This window comes from Miscanthus floridulus, chromosome 6 (assembly GCF_019320115.1).
Source record: "Miscanthus floridulus cultivar M001 chromosome 6, ASM1932011v1, whole genome shotgun sequence".
In the NCBI taxonomy this organism is placed as follows: Eukaryota; Viridiplantae; Streptophyta; class Magnoliopsida; order Poales; family Poaceae; genus Miscanthus; species Miscanthus floridulus.
The window spans coordinates 13,866,814-13,883,814 of record NC_089585.1 but is presented as its reverse complement, the minus strand read 5'-3'; the positions used below and the strand labels follow the sequence as shown (position 1 = coordinate 13,883,814).

The 17,001-nt window shown below is 43.0% G+C and overlaps 3 protein-coding genes across 5 annotated transcripts; all 3 read left to right on the top strand.

Moving 5' to 3' along the window:
* The first annotated feature begins 209 nt into the window (after positions 1-209).
* LOC136461697 (transcription initiation factor TFIID subunit 4b-like) lies at positions 210-8,947 on the top strand. Its single transcript, XM_066460996.1, has 12 exons — positions 210-423; positions 724-819; positions 995-1,672; positions 4,296-4,402; positions 4,496-4,583; positions 6,735-6,870; positions 6,953-7,008; positions 7,074-7,130; positions 7,209-7,352; positions 7,957-8,022; positions 8,091-8,349; positions 8,468-8,947. Exons 1-12 carry the CDS (start codon positions 346-348, stop codon positions 8,626-8,628), a joined length of 1,926 nt encoding a protein of 641 aa, XP_066317093.1. The 5' UTR covers positions 210-345; the 3' UTR covers positions 8,629-8,947.
* Positions 8,948-10,847: 1,900 nt separating this feature from the next.
* Positions 10,848-13,139, top strand: LOC136457678 (probable staphylococcal-like nuclease CAN1). Its single transcript, XM_066457699.1, has 7 exons — positions 10,848-11,132; positions 11,385-11,474; positions 11,558-11,745; positions 11,842-11,901; positions 11,986-12,145; positions 12,593-12,661; positions 12,796-13,139. The coding sequence occupies exons 1-7, from the start codon at positions 10,980-10,982 to the stop codon at positions 12,895-12,897; spliced, it is 822 nt and encodes a 273-aa protein (XP_066313796.1). The 5' UTR covers positions 10,848-10,979; the 3' UTR covers positions 12,898-13,139.
* Positions 13,140-13,613: 474 nt separating this feature from the next.
* LOC136457677 (uncharacterized) lies at positions 13,614-16,454 on the top strand. 3 transcript variants are annotated; one of them, XM_066457697.1, is made up of 6 exons: positions 13,614-13,740; positions 14,098-14,301; positions 14,650-14,734; positions 14,909-14,963; positions 15,502-15,640; positions 15,717-16,454. In XM_066457697.1, exons 2-6 carry the CDS (start codon positions 14,116-14,118, stop codon positions 15,819-15,821), a joined length of 570 nt encoding a protein of 189 aa, XP_066313794.1. In that variant the 5' UTR covers positions 13,614-13,740; positions 14,098-14,115; the 3' UTR covers positions 15,822-16,454. The 3 variants fall into 3 exon arrangements, with proteins under 3 accessions (XP_066313794.1, XP_066313793.1, XP_066313792.1); XM_066457696.1 differs by having other exon boundaries at positions 13,708-13,740; positions 14,079-14,301; XM_066457695.1 differs by lacking the exon at positions 13,614-13,740 and having other exon boundaries at positions 13,770-14,301; positions 15,717-16,452.
* The last annotated feature ends 547 nt before the right edge of the window (positions 16,455-17,001 follow it).

Genomic DNA, 17,001 nt, shown 5'->3' with positions numbered 1-17,001 from the left:
CTCGTCAATGCTGAGCAAGCAGGGCAACAACATGTGAATACAGCAGATCAGTTCTCCAAAACAGAAATAACTGAAGGTTCAAAAAATGAACAACCTGTCCAAGTAGAGCAACAGAATTCCCACCTACAACAAGCACGTCCAGAAATTCAACTACAACAGGCTGAAACCAATAGCTTCCAGTTAGCTGAAAAAGAAACAGGGTGTTTTGGTCAACAGAGTTTTGCAGGCACCAAGGTGGATGTTACCCAGCCTTCAGTAGTTCAGCAGAATGTAAAGCAAACTGTTGGTCAACAAGCATCATCTGATGCCCAGGATACAAGGAAAGGACCATCGATACCATTTAATATGTTAATTCCAATCCTACAGGCACATCTTGACAGAGACAAAGATATGCAGCTTCAAGCTGTATGGGCAAAACTTAGGGTGCGTTTGTATCCCTCTGTTATCGTGCTCCAAACATAATAGACACTTTTGCTTCATCATTACCAATGAAAAGTGCATGACAAATAAACTAATTCAAGGCCTGCATTTCCTTAACTACATATGTCACCAAAACAAAGTGAGTGCATGACAATTTAGGAAAGACCTTGTTTCTACTAGTTTGTTCGTATTGAAGAAAGTAGATAACAAAAACAACAAAGGCTCAAAGAACACACTTAGCACCAGTGTTTGCACCAGCGTTGCTGAATGAACTAACTCAGTTATATCGTCCTTTGTTTGTAGCGTAATGAAGTCCACAAAGATGATTTCTTAAGAGTTATCAGGAATATTGTTGGGGATCAAATGCTCAAGCAGGCAGCTCATAAAGTTTTTGTACAGGTGAATGAATTGCATTAACTTCATTGCTTCCGTTTCTTTCCTTGACAAAAAACTACTCGTCACACTTTTGTTTTGATGGGTACTCGTCACACTTGATGGGCCCACTCTTAAATCGAATGTTTAGTGAATGATTCAATTTCATATGTTTATTCTTTTGTTTGAACAATTTTTGCAGATGCAAGCACAGGCGCAAAGAAATAGCCAGGCAAATCCAAGTCAGCAGTCTTTATTCTCTCAAGTTTCTTCACAGCCGATGCCTTCCAGTGGTTCAGCACAGTTACATGATCAGAAACTTCGGCCACCTGGACCACCCAACCAAGGTCACAAAAACCAGGTGTCATCTTCACCTCAGGCTTTTGCACCACCATCAGGCACTCAAGCGCAGAATAGTGTACACTATCTTGCTCATGATAACCCGAACCAAAACCCTGACGCAAAGGGTACAAATGCTGTACCAAATCAACCACCTAGAATGAACACAGCAGTTCCATTGCAAGCAAAGAACAAACAACATCAACCAACACAGTTGCAGCAGGCCTCACAGCAAATATATGGAGCAAGTAATCCCGGTGCCCAGGCTTACCCTCGGTCAATCACTGGTTCTCTTAGATCACCGAGTCCTGTTCCAGAATCACAGCCATCCATGCATGCTCCTGGAATGGCTCCTGCAAAAATCGTCCCTCCTCCTACTCATCCAATGATGCAGCACAATGCAGTTGCATGGCAAATGCATCAAAACAAGGAATTGAAAACTAATGCTCCCCCTCCAAATGCTAATGTGAAGCAAAATTCTGAATCTGTTGGCAAAGCACGCGTAGCTGGCACAGCAAGTTCTTCTGCTAAAGGAAAGCAGGTGAATCCACCTAATATATCATTTGATCTGTCTCTGAAATGACACATGTTAATACATATAAATGTCACATGTGGTTCAGTTGATTCAAGTATCTTTGAATAATGTGAGACATCAATTACTTTTCATTTATGCAGTTTGTATTATTTATATACTCTATTTTTTTCTCTCGCTAGCATTTTATTTTCATTTAATTTCATATTAAACAGAATAGACAGTTAAAATGCATTTTTCAGAGACAGATTTTTTGTTGTTTGAATAGAAGATTGGCCATTGACTCACGTAGGATGCTCAGCACTTTGATGGCATTAGCATCTTTGGCACAATCAAGTTTTTGGAGCATTTAAATTTGGAAAATATGACCAATTGTAGTATCAGTTAGGTTTTGTTCTTATTCTGAATTTCAGAGAATGTTTTGTTCTTAAAGTCCCATCAAAGTACATGACCCTCATCAAGGACATGTACAACAATGTTTGACTAGTGTTCGAACAAACGATGGCAACACAGATTACTTCCCGATTAAAATTGGACTTCATCAAGGGTCAGCCTTAAGCCCGTATCTCTTTGCCTTGGTAATGGATGAGGTTACCAGGAACATTGTTCGCTGATGATGTAGTGTTAGTGGACGAAAGTCAGGCGGGAGTAAATAGAAAACTAGAGTTATGCCGGCAGACCCTTGAGTCTAAAGGTTTTAGATTGAGCAGAACTAAAACCGAATACATGAGATGCGACTTTGGCGAAGTTGTACAGGAGGAGGGAGATGTGAGTTTGGAAGGTCAAGTAGTGCCTAAGAAGGATACCTTTCGATATCTGGGATCGATGCTACAGAGGGATAGAGATATTGATGCGGACGTTAGCCATAGAATTATAGCAGGGTGGATCAAGTGGCGACAAGCTTCTGGCATTCTCTGTGACAAGAGGGTACCACAAAAGCTAAAAAGCAAGTTCTATAGAACGGCGATTAGACCGGCTATGTTGTATGGAGCAGAATGTTGGCCTACAAAGATTCGACATGTTCAACAACTGAGTGTTGCAGAAATGCGTATGTTGCGATGGATTTGCGGTCACACAAGAATGAACCGAGTTCGGAACGATGATATACGTGATCGCCTAGAGGTAGCACCAATTGAAGAAAAGCTTGTCCAACATCGATTGAGGTGGTTTGACCATGTCCAAAGGAAACCTCCAGAGGCACCAGTGCATTGTGGAGTCCTAAGCCAAGCTAATAATATGAGGAGAGGTAGAGGAAGACTGAAATTGACATGGGGGAGGCAATAAAAAGATATTTGAAAGCTTGAGATATACCTAGAGATCTATGTTTGAATAGGGGTACTTGGAAAGCAGCTATTGAAGTGCCTGAACTGTGACTTGGGGCTCTTGGTGGGTTTCAACTCTAGCCTACCCCAACTTGCTTGGGACTGAAAGGCTATGTTGTTGCAAAGCACTTCTTTTTCAGTCATTTACCAACATTTATTCACCATATAATTTGACAATGTTGACTGGTTGGGCATGTAGAAGATTGGTCATGACTCACCTAGGATGCTTAGCACTTTGATTGCATTAGCATCTTTGGTATAATCAAGTTTTGGAACAATATGACCAATTGCAGTGTCAGTTAGGTTTTGTTCTTATTCTGAATTTCAGAGAATTGTTAATCACAATCCACCTCTTTTCAGTCTTTTACCAACATTTAAGCACCATATAATTTGACAATGTTGAGTGGTTGGGCATATATTGCACAGGGTCTGGTTGTTGCATGCAGGGTAGTTCAGGATTGTAATGTGGAATGTTGGGTTCTGAGGGTAGCCTCTTCGTGTTTGGTGAGCTGTCAGATAATAGGGGTGCCCAGAGGATGATTTACTGTAGAAGGCACATAACAAGATGTGATCAGCGATTTATGAATCATGTTTAACCATGTGTGTTGTGATGGGTGAGCTGAGATGCAGGGAAAGTGGTGCTGATTAGGCAGAACTGGTTTGTTGGGAGGGTGGTGGCATTGAGAATGTAGTAGGAGTGGAGAGAATTTTAGGTCACTCAGATTTGTAATTAGTACATGATGTGGTTTTAATGGATTTAGGGAAGAAGCTTCTAGACAGTAAAATGTGCATGTTGCCTTCTAAACAGATTACAGATCTAATGTCAATTTGTGTTGGCCAAATTTCAGGATAACCTAGTAATTAGTACGATAACCTAGTAACTAGTAAGCCAAAACCACAGTTCTGAGGGCATTTACTTTTGCATTAGTTACAAATGAGATGCTTAATCCTTCATATTAGCAAATGAGCTTATGGAGAGTCGCTTTGCATATAGTTAATATATATAATATTCAAACCTTAAGTTCTGTTGTCAGATAAATTCTCAATTATGAGTTCCATTTGCGTTGTTACAGTCTTCACCCAGACAAGGTGAAGTCCAAATGCATTTTTATTTTCTGAATGACAAACCTTACATAATTTAGAAATGAAATAGTAGTAGGATTCTTTCCCTGTCTGACTACCTTTGTTTCCTTTTTTATATACATATATTTTTGCATTTCTTTCATGCTTAATTTAGACTATGCAATTATTTTAGGCCTGTGCGCATGCCTTTCAGACTCATACATTACCTCGTCTTTCTGTCTTGCCAGGGAACTCCTAACTCTACACCCAATGCTAGTGGAGGTGCAAAGAGTAGCAAGAAATCGGGTGGGCAGAAGAAATCATTGGAAGCAGCAGGCTCTACGCAACCTTCAAGGTTTTTAATTAAGTGAAGTCTAAATGTACTAAACTGCTATGGAATATTTACATTTTTTGGATAGCCCTAAGCATATTTCTCTTTTGTCATCAGCAAAAAGCAGAAGACATCTGGAGCCTTCCAGGAACAAAGCATCGATCAACTTAATGATGTCACAGCCGTTAGTGGTGTTAATATCAGGGTATGTACATCTCTGGTTGATGTTTTGCCAATTTTCATGTAGAAATAACCCTCCTGATGGACATTGGCCTCTATTGTAAATTCATGGCTGCACTGGTCACATCTGCTATAACTGTGCAGCTGATGTGATATCAGATATAGTTGCTAAAATTTGATTTCAAAATTCTATACCAAGCTGATAAGCAATACAACATCTCTAGTGTCTACGATAGGGATGGATTGAATTTTAAATTTTGCATGAGGGTACTTCTACATTTTATAGCATCAGTGCACATGTTCTGCTGAATTTTCTGTTGCTTATGCTATGTCGGTTGGACCACAAGGATGTTCCAAAAGAATGTTTAAAATTCTGGCTTACACCGTTTATGCTTAAAATTTCACAATTCCTGCCATTGTTATCAAGGCGTCGCTTAAGCGCCAAGGCGCTGCATGCACGACGCCACAGCAGACGACTCGCCTTAGATTCCACACCAGTGAGCCAGAGAGCGGGCGCGCGGGAGACTCCACACCAGTGAGCGGGAGGGGAGCCAGAAGCTGCAGGTCGCCCGCACCGACGCGTTCTCCCATTCCGACGGGAGAAGTTGCCAACCGCCCGCCATCGAGCCGTGCAGCCGCAGCAAGGAGCGGCCGCCTGCGGGCCGGGGCCGTCTTCCCCCAATCAGCGCTGGCCTGCAGCATCCCGCCTCTGTTCCTCTTCCTCCATCGGTGTGCAGCGTCCAAAGCAGGAAGGTGAGGGAAGCAAGGGGCGGAGACGGAACGAGAGAGAGGGAAGGAGGGAGGGAGGTGGAAGTCAGACCAGAGTGTTGCAGCGGCGGAGTGGCTCAGGAGAGAGATGAAGAGTTGAAGACACGCTAGGGCAACAAGGGTGAGGGGCACATGGGCTGCTTGGTGCACGTGGGCTGGGCCAGACCACTTCTTACTCCCTACTATCTTTTTCTTTTTTCCTTTCCTTTTTCTTTATCATCTATATACTGCTCTGAGCTGCTGTTTTAAATTTTTCTTTAGTTGGTAAGGCGTCGCCTTGCCCTCGCTTAAGCGTAAGGCGGTAGTTGGTCGCCACGCTTCGCTTTACCGCCTTCTACGTAACACGGATACGTGAGGTTGGCCACGTATCCCGTATCGGATACGTATCCGATACGGATACGCAGTGGATACGCGGCGGATACGTATCCGTGAAGTATCGGCAAAAAAATAAATAAAACAAAACTCCGATACGTGGACTGATACGTATCCAAGCCGTTTGGGCGTTTGGTGATACGGCCGCCCACCCACCACTGACTTGCGATATGCTATGGCCTATCCCACACGCACTGGGTGGGATGCTCGCCGGCCACGCGCTGCGCCACACCCCGCACCGCACCAACGCCGGCGAGGTCCGTGCTGCATTCGCGCCGGGCGTGCTGCCCGCCGGCCACGCGCTGCGCCGCACCCCGCGCTGGGCGAGCTCCGCGCCGACGAGATCCGCGTGCTGCATTCGCGCCGGGCGGGCTGCCCGCTGGCCACGCGCGTGGGGTGGAGTGGGGCGCAGCCATGGTCGCTCTGCGTCGAGAGGGACCTTGGTCACCGGCGCGGGAGGAGGAAGGCATGGCACTGGTGGAGGAGCTGCGAGGAGCAGGCCAGCAGGAGCGCAGTCACGCAGACAGCTGAGTGAAGGGGCACCGTGTGGGGAAGAATGTTGGGGAGAGAAACAAGACTAAAAAATCTAATCTTGGGCCCAGCTAAGCACATCCAGTGAAGACGTGCTGGACGTTTACATGCCAAAAATACCCCTCCAACCGCCAGCATAGGTAGAAGTAGCAACTAGAAGCTGTGAAATGATTGGAGTAGTCTCCAGAGAGCATCCATACATACCGATCGGCTGCAAATAATTTTAATGTCCTTTATTATTTTTTATAAAAAATAATAAAACGTATCCACGTATCGGGTTTTCTCAAAAAATGGCGTATCCGCGTATCCGTATCCCTCCGATACCGATACACGTATCCGTATCCGTGCTGCATAGACCGCCTTAATAACCATGATTCATGCATCATCTCCTGCACTCTATAGCATCTGGCCTGTCAGCCCAGTGTATCATGTGTCTATAGGAGTCAGACTTGTGTGCTTTTTTGGTCCACTGTTTGCATTTTGCTGATACGTTCTTACTTGACAGGAAGAGGAAGAACAATTACTGTCTGCCCCTATGGAAGAGAGCCTTGCCTCACAAGAAGCACGAAGAATTGCACAGGAAGAAGAAGAAAATCTTTTCCTAAGGAAGGGTCCACTCCTGAAGAAACTAGCAGAAATCGGTTAGTTTCTTTGAACTTGTTGCCAAAACTACAAATCCTACAACTTTAGTGGCAACAATAACAGAACATGTGTTTTTGACAGCTCGGAAATGCGATCTGAAGAATATTAGTGGCGATGTGGAACACTGTTTATCAATGGTGAGTTATCCTTATGATTTTCATTGAGAGTCCTGCAGTATCCATAACTTATAACTTTGCCATAGTGTGTGGAGGAGCGTTTGCGAAGACTCATAAGTACTCTCATACGAGTCTCAAAACAGGTTTGCTCTTTTCTTCAGACCAGCCAATGATATCATAGTTCACTACTTTGTGATTCTAACCATTCTTATTTTTGTTAGAGAATCGATACTGAAAAGACCGGGCATCGACTAGTTATTACTTCAGATGTTGGTCGTCAAATTTTACAGATGAACCAGAAAGCTAAGGAAGAATGGGATAAAAAACAAGCAGAAGAAGCTGACAAGAACAAGAAACAAACTGAGGTGTTTCATAATCTCCATTTGATTCGAGTATTGCAATTTTGCTATAAATTTGAATATATAGTAGTTCTTTAGTTTATATACTTGCTTTGTGTAATTATGAACTGCTGGAATTTAAACTGTTACACAGAGAAGCATGCACATTCATTTATCAATGCCATTTGTATTTCAAGTTTTCCCATATCATGGTGCAAGCGGTAGTCTTACCGCCTGTGACCGGAAGGTCCCGGGTTCGAGTCGCGGTCTCCTCGCATTGCACAAGCGAGGGTAAGGCTTGCCACTGACACCCTTCCCTAGACCCCGCACAAAGCGGGAGCTCTCTGCACTGGGTACGCCCTTAAGGATTAATGTTTCTAGTGTCTCTAGATTTGGTTTCAGCTTTGCTATCTTTTTTTTATGATATGTACTTAACAAGATTGTTGAGCTCTAGCCTAACCCTACTTGTGTAGGACTAAAAGGCTTCGCGATGGTTGTTGTTAACAAGATTGATTGAAAATAAATCTGCACTGACTACACTACTCTCCATTGCGTATTTCTTGTGATCATGCCATCATGGTGAACTTATGTTGCAGTTGGCCAATTTGATTAACTAAGTCCTTCCTTGTAGGCTGATGGCAGTGGTGCTACAGAATTGGAAAAAGAAAAAGAGGAAAGTCGCCCAAAGAACGTCAAGGTAACTTTTCTGCATTGATTTCTGAGTGTGATGTATCTCCATTTCCTGACATCCTTAACCTCTCACAGCCCAACAAGGAAGAAGATGATAAAATGAGAACGAATGCTGCGAATGTTGCTGCTCGGCAAGCAGTTGGAGGAAGCGATATGCTCTCAAAGTGGCAGTTGATGGCTGAGCAAGCCAGGCAGAAGCGAGAAGGCCTTGATGTGTCTGCTGCTTCACAGCCAGGCAGAGGACCAGGTTCCAGGCCATTATCCAAATTTGGAAAAGGTCCTGGCGAACACCAGGAAGGTTCAAAGAGGAGCCATTCGGTGGCATTCGGAACTGGTAAAGCAGCAACAATATCACTAGCATGACCTCATCAAATTTTTTTGGTGTATTAAATCCACATCTCATATTTGCATAATGTTTTAACTAACGATATGTATGGTAATGTTCATTTCAGGAGGCATGAATAGACCAGGCAGGACACCCTATGCTGGTCCACAACGAATGATCTCCGTGAAGGATGTCATCTGTGCCCTTGAGAGGGAGCCTCAGATGACAAAATCACGGCTCATCTACCGGCTGCACGAGCGGTTGCCTGTAGATTCTACCGTAGATTAGACCATAATAGTCATATACTAAGGGCCCGTTCGTTTGCAGTTATTCCTGTCCGGAATGATTCTCGGTGAAGTCCGGTGTATACAAATGAAATAAGCGATCCTAGCCGGAATGGTTCCCGGACGTGAATCCCCGGGAACCGAACAGGCCCTAAGTGTGGTGCTGGTGCATGCCCAATTGCCCTTGCATGATATTTGACAGCAAAGAAGCATACCCGCCACTCCTTCCATTTGGTGTGGTTTGGAGTGGCACTGTATATTGGTGAAAAATCTGTATCACAAAGGCGGCGAATTGCCAGCAAAAAAAAGTCTCTCTGTACAAATTGCAGTGTAAGGGGGTTGTTTTTGGCATTTGTCTATTCTGCAACCACGGTTTGTTGGCTGGCTGGTTGCCATGCGCGTCTTTGTGCTCTGTCTGCGTGCCCTCTCAAAGTCTTTTGTAAGCACGGATTCTGACAGTGGACATGCGATTACGCGCGGTCAGTTATTTAGAGATAATGTTCTTGCTTGCAATTGCATCTAGACGTGGTAATGGGTGCATATGTATCCACCTAAATTCATGTGTAGAGTAGACTAAGCTAATTTTTTTTTTTGGAACAAGTTAAATTTAGTTTAAGATCTATCTCAATGCACTTTAGTACACATAAATTAAGAAAAATACGAGTACATTCAAACGAGCCTTTAGATGTGATAATAGATTAGGATCCAAATCTCTATAGAGAAACCCAATTAAAATTCAACGGAAGAAATCCTTAGTCGAATCCTGCCTCAATGCAAAATGACTGATTGTCAATACAATTGCTCATGTTGGCCCTATTACTATAATTACAAAACTATTACTATAGCTACATGTCTAAACCAATTCAATATGATACAATAATAATAACAAAACTGTCATTATCGCTACATGTTGGCCCTATGTCAAAAGTTGAGTTCTAGAGTTAAAAACCACGCATCTATATTTTAAAAAAAAATAGCAAAATTGGCTAAAATGTATTAGAGATGACTCGTTATGATGCGACTAGATGTACATGTAGGCTCCACGTCAAAAGTTGAACCCTGGAATTAAAAAACTTCATATTCACACCTTAAAATTTAGCGAAGCTGATTAGATTTATTGGAGATGACTTGATATGATTGCTTCCTACTTTGTGCAAATTGATGTGACTACGTATATATGTGTTCATCACGTCAAAAGTCGGACCTTAGAATTACACATTTACACCTTAATGTATCAAAATTGATTGAAATTTGTCAAAGATGACTCAATGTAACCATTAGCTACTCTGTAGCTCTGAGCAGATTGGTGTGACTAAATCTCATTGTCAGCTACGAGTAGCTTCTCTGGTCTTCAAACCTTATATGGCGAGAGTGTTTTTTTTTTTGTCTTTTCAGTACAATTTTCAAGTTCAGAGGACAATGGACAACCCAAAGAAAAAGCGGATTGATTTGGTATTTGATGTACTATTTATATTCTTGTAAAGGGCATTTTGTGTCGTCGTAGTATACTGTATCGTACGGATATGTTTGGCTAATAATAATTAAAAAAAGAGAGGCTTTTATCAGTGTGCCATTATAAAAGTTGGTAATTACCCACAAGCCATTAAAAAAGTTGAGTTTTCACATGTGCCACTGCTCTGAACTATTTGCCCTCCACACCACTCCCGTCAAATTTGACTCTAACGGTGTCAAACTGTGGGTGTGAAAAGTCAAAAATCCCCTCATGTCTAAATATGCAATTAATTTTTTTAGCATCTTAACGATCTCAAATAAAAAACTTAAAACTAGAAAGTTGTAGATCTCGTCGAGATCTATAATATTTATATAAAAACTATCTTCATTTGATTCCATACAAAAAAAAATGTGACTTTTCTAAGACATATTAATCATATCAAATCATATTTTTTTTTTACAAAAATAATGAATATAATTTTTATACAAAAATTATAGATATTGTCGAGATCTACAACCTTCTAGTTTTGAGTTTTTTCATTTGAGGTCATTAAGATACTCAAAAAAAACTAATTACATATTCAGACTTTAGGGTATTTTCGACTTTTCACACTCACGGTTCGACACCGTTACAGCCAAATCTGACGGAAGTGGCGTAAAGGGTTCATAGCAGTGGCACATGTGAGAACTCAATTTCTTTAATGATTTATGAATAATTACTAACTTTTATAAGCCTTAAAAAAAACATGTAGTGCCGGCTGGCCGGCAGCCTATTCGAGTCCGACCCGGGCCCGAAGATTGGCGAACCCGGCCGCCGAGCTCCTGCCGCACGGCGTTAGCTCTGCCTGGCCTGGCCGCTTGAGCGCGCCGCGCGGTTGCCAGGTGCCGCGAAAGTCCGGCGTCATGAGCGCTCCCGGGTGTCGCCAAGAGAGGAGGGGGTCGTTCCACGGCCGTGCCGGCGTCTCCGAGAAGCGCACGCCGCCGTCGCTGGTGCTTGTCTGCTGCATCGGCGCCATTGCCCTCCTTGCGGGCGCTAGCCGCACCCTAGCCTCAAAGGTATTGGTTCAGGGATTCCTTTCTCTCTTTCGTCTCCTCGTAGAGGATCCCCACCACTTGTGTTTGTGTCCTGGACTGCTCTTAGTTCATTTGGTGAAGAGTGAAACAAGATTCCTTCATAAATCTGTTCTGCAAGGTTGCTAGCACAGTAGATCCATCATCTGTAGAAATGCTGTCAATATTTTGTGTTTCCGTTAGTTGCTTTAATTGGTGCTCGCCTTATATTGGTTATTACTGGTATTGCCATTGCAGGAGCTCTGTCTTGGCTCTTTTTGGTGCATTCGCTTGACACCTATTGGCCGCAACCTTCAAGGGGTTAAGTATGAGTTGCGCACTCTTCCTGTAAGATGTTTCCCTCCCTTTGTATATCCATTGACATATTGGTAAAAGCGAAGTGCTGACAAATGCACACGCTAGTTTTTTAGGTGGATGCTAAGGCTGTAACTGACGGCGACACGATTACTGTGTATGTTAACATGGCTCACCATCCAGAGTCTAGCAATGTGCCCCAGGAAGTGCGTGAAGCGGGCATTGAGCGAAGCAAGGCTCTGGAGGCAAATAATTACCAAAAAGCTGGTGATTTACTGAAGATCATACTTGATGCAGGATATAGGTCCTTGAAAAATAGAGAACAATTCACAACAACCAAGTAGCCATCCTTCTCTTATGTGAGTTCTGATACTTTTGAGTTTTTTATTCCTGGGTGTAGACAGGTTCGTGGCATCGGTGGGGAACAAATTCTTGCAAAGAAGTACAGGATAAGGCTAAGGTTTGCCCACACTTGTTCTTTATCAATGATCACAGGCTTCTTTCTATTTGGAGTGTAGTTGTGATATAATAAAATGCAGTGCAGGGGGGTTGATGCACCAGAGAGCTTAATGCCATATGGCAAAGAGGCCAAAGAGGAGCTGGTGAGGCTGGTGCAGGGGAAAAGCTTGAAGATTTCCATATATGACACTGACTGGTACGGTCGCTTAGTTGGAGATGTTGACTGTGATGGGGTTTTCGTGCAGGTAAGAAACTACACTGACGTGCTTTTAGAGTTTCTTCTAGAAAGTAGTAGTGGCAACTCTTCTTGAAATCTAGCAGTGGTAACCTATCAAATCAGTGGATGATCTGTTGCTCCCTATGCTCTTTGAATTTTCTTGAAGGCACCTACTCTTGTAATTTTATAATGCATAGCTTAAACACTGCACCTGCATTGTCCCGGTTCTCTTATATATACTAAAGGAAATGAAACATACTGTTTGACAATGAGTGCTGTTTGATTGTGAAAGGTGTGGGATTTCTCCTTAGGAAAAAGTGTAGACATATGCGCTGGAACCAATCAATAGTAAAGATGGTAAATTATGCAAGAAAATGTTGCATCGCCTCAGCTGAAGATCACTTGTTCTGGCTTTAATGCTCAGCAAAACTGAGGACATTGAAATGAATTATTGTTATTATTTATTTTGCATTAGGAACACATGCTGAGGAAAGGACTTGCATGGCACTATAGTACTTATGATCATCGGATGGAGCTCAGCAAGGTAACTAGTACTCTCTTGTACCACTCTACTCAATATGGCAGAATGGACTGCTCCATTCCACTTGACTGACAAGAGCATGCTTTGGTCATTTTATTTCCAAAAATTCGAGGTTCCTGATAGATGTAAATTTTCAGTGGGAGAATCAGGCAAAGACAAGGCGAACAGGCTTGTGGGCATCGTCGAACCCTGAGAAACCATGGGAATGGAGAAAGAAAAAGCGCACTGGGACAGTATGAAGCAGTAATGGATTTTTATTTCATGCTGCGACCAGGTGTTTGTTGATTTACCGTTCAGAACTGTTGCCCAGAGGACCAAAAGTCCAAAAACACTGGTTCCATTGTTGTAGAGTGTGCTATTTGTGTACTTGCAAGTTGTAACATCGTTGTAAAGTAGAGCATACTCCGTAGTTAATTGATTGATGTAATCTCTAAATGGAAATGGTTGTACTAGGACTTGATTGATTGAGTCTTTTTGGCAAATAAAATTGATTGTTGTAATGAATCTCATGTTTTTAAATAGTTTGTGTTGAATGAACTGAAGACCTGTAGCCCTGCATCAAATTCGTAAGTTTAGAAGAACTGCAAAAATAATATAGAACTAGGCAAATAGATGAGAAGGCAACTAAGGCCCCGTTCGGCTTACCCCATATTCGGTTTGTTCGGCTTGTTTTTTCAGCCGGAACAGTATTTTTGTCTCACAACAATTCAGCCAGAACAGTGTTTTTCAGCCAGTTTCAGCTAAGATTCAGACCAGCGAACGGGACCTAAAGTTTAAACATTTGTCCTCTCTATCTTATACTACAGTAGTTTTCAAAACAGTCTAAAGATGTGGAAAAAAAAACTTCAATGCTGTAAATTTCAGTCTGCGAGGGTGTTGTGGCAAATAGCATACACATGGAATGGCTCTGGGTCTAAAGCTAATCGACGGTCCAGACGAATAGAAAGTACAAGCCTTGGAGACATCGCGTCCGTCAGTTACTTCTCTTCCTCCAAACCACCTATGTCGCCACCGGTTTGCCCTTGCTCTGTCCCTGTGCCGCCATTGCGAGTCCGCATCCTCCTAGGGGATTTCACTCCCAGGTACGCGTACTCCATGCGCACGCATTCCTATTCCGATTCCTGTACATTTCGTGGACTGGGAGGCTATTTGGTTGGACCGATTTGGAAAAGCTGAACTGGTACATAGCGGATGTCGTTTTTTCTCACCAGTTTGCTGACGGTAACGTTAGAAGCGAATCTGTATGGAGGATAGGATTTCTCGCCTTACTACTTCGTCAACAGCACAGCTAGCGATTCTTTTTTTTTCTTAGACGACGTTGTCTTCTTATAGGGAGATGAGGAGGGCATACAAAATTCATAAGAAGTGTCTTTTGATAGATTCACCCATTATCGTCCTTTTAGAAACTGACCATGTGAAGGCTGATGTGAGCTGTACAGGAAGCTTAGAGTCTTCTGATGGGCTCATACATGGGGCAGCAAGAACATGGGATATCTGATGGCTTGTACACTTACAAGCATCACCACGAGGGAGGAGCTGATATCCATGTCATCTTTGTCAAGAAGAGCAAAGTCAGGGTTCTGCTGTCATACATCGGCACAATGTTTCTTCTTGTGACTGTTTGCTGCGCCCTGTTGTCGAAGGTATTTTTCTTGAAACAGCACTCAAAACTGACTGTCGGTTTTCACTTTCAGTTTCGTCTTTTCCAGAGCTGGGCATGTTAATTACAAAAGGCGCAATTCAATTGAAACAATTCAGTTGTGCGGATATGCTGATTGCCATATAGCATCCTTTTCATGAGCTACTTATACTAGTAATATAGATTCAAGTTTGAACTAGTGAAGCGATATGTTAGGTTTCTGAAGAATAGCCTAGTGATGCTTTATTTGTTTTGCTTCCCTTTTGGTTTGTAAAAACCTAAGATATGTTGAGTACAGCCAGATTGATCATAAGCGCTATTTTAACTGGATGGTGTTGCTTAAATGTTGCAGGATAGTTTATGTCTTGGTTCCCTTTGGAGCATTTCATTTGCCAGTATAATTGCAAAATGCTTGCGATGTGACCCTGTGAAGAAAGGTGGGTGCTAAGGTTATTTTTCTCTGTGCTCTGAGTGCTTTGTAGTTAAATTTTCAGTGTTGCAGAGAGAAAAACAAAGATCCACATTTCTTGGTATCCATGTTGAAAATGAGTACAGGAAAGTGAGACTGTGTGCTCCTTATTAGATATCTAGTTTGATTTTTAATTGTGCAGAGTCATTGGTGATCATGCCGACTTTTGGGGTTCAATTAGAGCAACACTTTTGGAGGTATGGGAGAACCAGTCTGGAATTTCTATTCATGCTTTCAGTATTTACTGCTCTTCAAATATTATTCCCAGAGAACAGACAATTATAAACAGATAGGAGGAAGCAAAGGCTTCACAAGGCTAAAGGAAATAAGTGTTTTCTTTGTCATTTTTAATATTTTAACACAAAGTGAAACAGATACATGCTTCTTGTCAGTACTTGTCTTTGACAGGAACACTGGATTGAGCCATCTTTTCTAGAGGTGTGAATTGCAGGCAATCCCTAAGGGTCTCCATGGAGCCTCTTTAGTTTAATTTATAGTACAAGTTTTCCAAAAATATTCACGCTTTGGAAAACTAGTACTAATAATTGAACTGAAGAGGGATGGTGGAGAGTGGAGACCCTTAGGGGCACCCATTTGCACCCCTCTTTTCATTTTGCTTTAGCTGGAAATAATTAGAGGAGACTTCCAGCATTTCTGTTTTTAGATGGCTTATGAGCTACAGAACATGTAGGCTTGATCCTTTCATTTTCTTAACATCAAAGTTCTGTTTCACAGTGGAAGAGTTCATCGCAAATTTGTGCCCATTGGCAAGATTCTAAAACCAGTGCTGAATGAGCATGTGACCCCTGTCTCTTGCTACTGGAGCTTGGCCTTGCTTCTACGTGAAGAATATGAGCTCATGCTTGTTTTCAAGGTAAATGCTGCCTGCTTTTAGTATGTCCTTAAGTGTACCGTAAGGCATCAACGGTCTGAAAGAGCTTGTTTTGCAGAACTTGAATCCACCAGTCAAGATGTTGGTTCCTATCTGGAAAGCATTATGTGCATTCGTAGACTCCAATACTCTGAGCGATTCTGCATTGCCTCAATCCACATGAACATGCTAAACAAGTTGGTGGCGGTGTGCAGCCCTGATGATACATGGAGCATATGATTCGCTGAAGACTTTGCTGACTGACAACAGAATGTTTAGTTTCGATACAAATGAATGATGACAGGTACAGAATGTTACTGACACCGGGGATTTTACTTTGGCCTCAGGAATCCAGTGATACAGTTGTAACTTGGCCATTGTGTAACTATGTTCTGTCCTCTGAACATTCAGAGGGCAGGTCCTACTCATGGGTAGATTGTAAGATCATTGGCTAGCACTCCTGGGGACATCAATAAACTTGGTCGTCTGCATTGCAAGCATCAGATCCGCTCTGCTAATTATCTTTTTCCTTGACCAAGATGTGAAATTAAATTAGGAGGTCATTAACCTCACGCAGATGCGGACAAACCACACGACCGCATGTGCACTGCAAGTGTGCAATAACATAACAGACAATTTCTCCTTCTGGTATCTGGTGACAGCTACTTGAGCGCAACACTTCTAAGATAATCTACTGCTACTTTGTGTGAACACAGTAAGAGAAGGCGGCGTCGAAAGGCCCCCTGCTGTGATACTGTAGCCGCTGCAGGTGTAGGTGCAGGCACCGCACGGCTCACCTGCAGCACTGTAGCCATATGCAGAGACCGGCGCAGAGTCAGCCCTGCTGTGTTATCTAGTTACTGTTGCAGTATGTGCGCTGTACTATAACTAGATGAATAGAGTTGTATAAATAGACTACCATGACAACTCAGTAAAGAGAGTTCAGATTTGCCATCTCCCAGACAGGGCTTCGGCCAACACTGGTGTCTTGTACTGTGTGTGTATACTCTGTTCTCCCTTATTCTTCAAGCTCTAGCCATAGTGCGTGGGGACGGACAACGCTTGTTCGTGGTCGGAACGGCTAGTGGGTGCTCGGCAACACTAGAGGGTGCTCGGCAAGACTGGTGAGTGGTTCACTCACCTGAGCCGGTGATCCTGTGGGCCAACAAGTGGTATTGGAGCCGTACAAGCGCCGTCGCCAGACTAACCGCCGGCGATGACGAGCGGTTCGGAGATGGACGACAGCAGTGGGACTGCTGTGACTGTCCAGCCACGACCGGAGGTCGTTGTTTGCACGGTGCGGGAGGTTAGCGGCACCAATTGGCCGACGCTGACTCGCACCAACTATGAAGAGTGGTCGGTGA

Bases quoted from the DNA above. Each gene is read 5' to 3' on its own strand.
- LOC136461697 (XM_066460996.1), top strand. From the start codon at position 346: ATGTTAATTCCAATCCTACAGGCACATCTTGACAGAGACAAAGATATG. The intron at 424-723 runs GTGCGTTTGTAT...CTTTGTTTGTAG, and splicing joins CTGTATGGGCAAAACTTAGG to CGTAATGAAGTCCACAAAGA. The intron at 6,871-6,952 runs GTTAGTTTCTTT...TGTTTTTGACAG, and splicing joins GAAGAAACTAGCAGAAATCG to CTCGGAAATGCGATCTGAAG.
- LOC136457678 (XM_066457699.1), top strand. From the start codon at position 10,980: ATGAGCGCTCCCGGGTGTCGCCAAGAGAGGAGGGGGTCGTTCCACGGC. The intron at 11,475-11,557 runs GTAAGATGTTTC...CTAGTTTTTTAG, and splicing joins ATGAGTTGCGCACTCTTCCT to GTGGATGCTAAGGCTGTAAC. The intron at 11,746-11,841 runs GTCCTTGAAAAA...TCCTGGGTGTAG, and splicing joins ATACTTGATGCAGGATATAG to ACAGGTTCGTGGCATCGGTG.
- LOC136457677 (XM_066457697.1), top strand. From the start codon at position 14,116: ATGGGCTCATACATGGGGCAGCAAGAACATGGGATATCTGATGGCTTG. The intron at 14,302-14,649 runs GTATTTTTCTTG...TAAATGTTGCAG, and splicing joins GCTGCGCCCTGTTGTCGAAG to GATAGTTTATGTCTTGGTTC. The intron at 15,641-15,716 runs GTAAATGCTGCC...CTTGTTTTGCAG, and splicing joins AGCTCATGCTTGTTTTCAAG to AACTTGAATCCACCAGTCAA.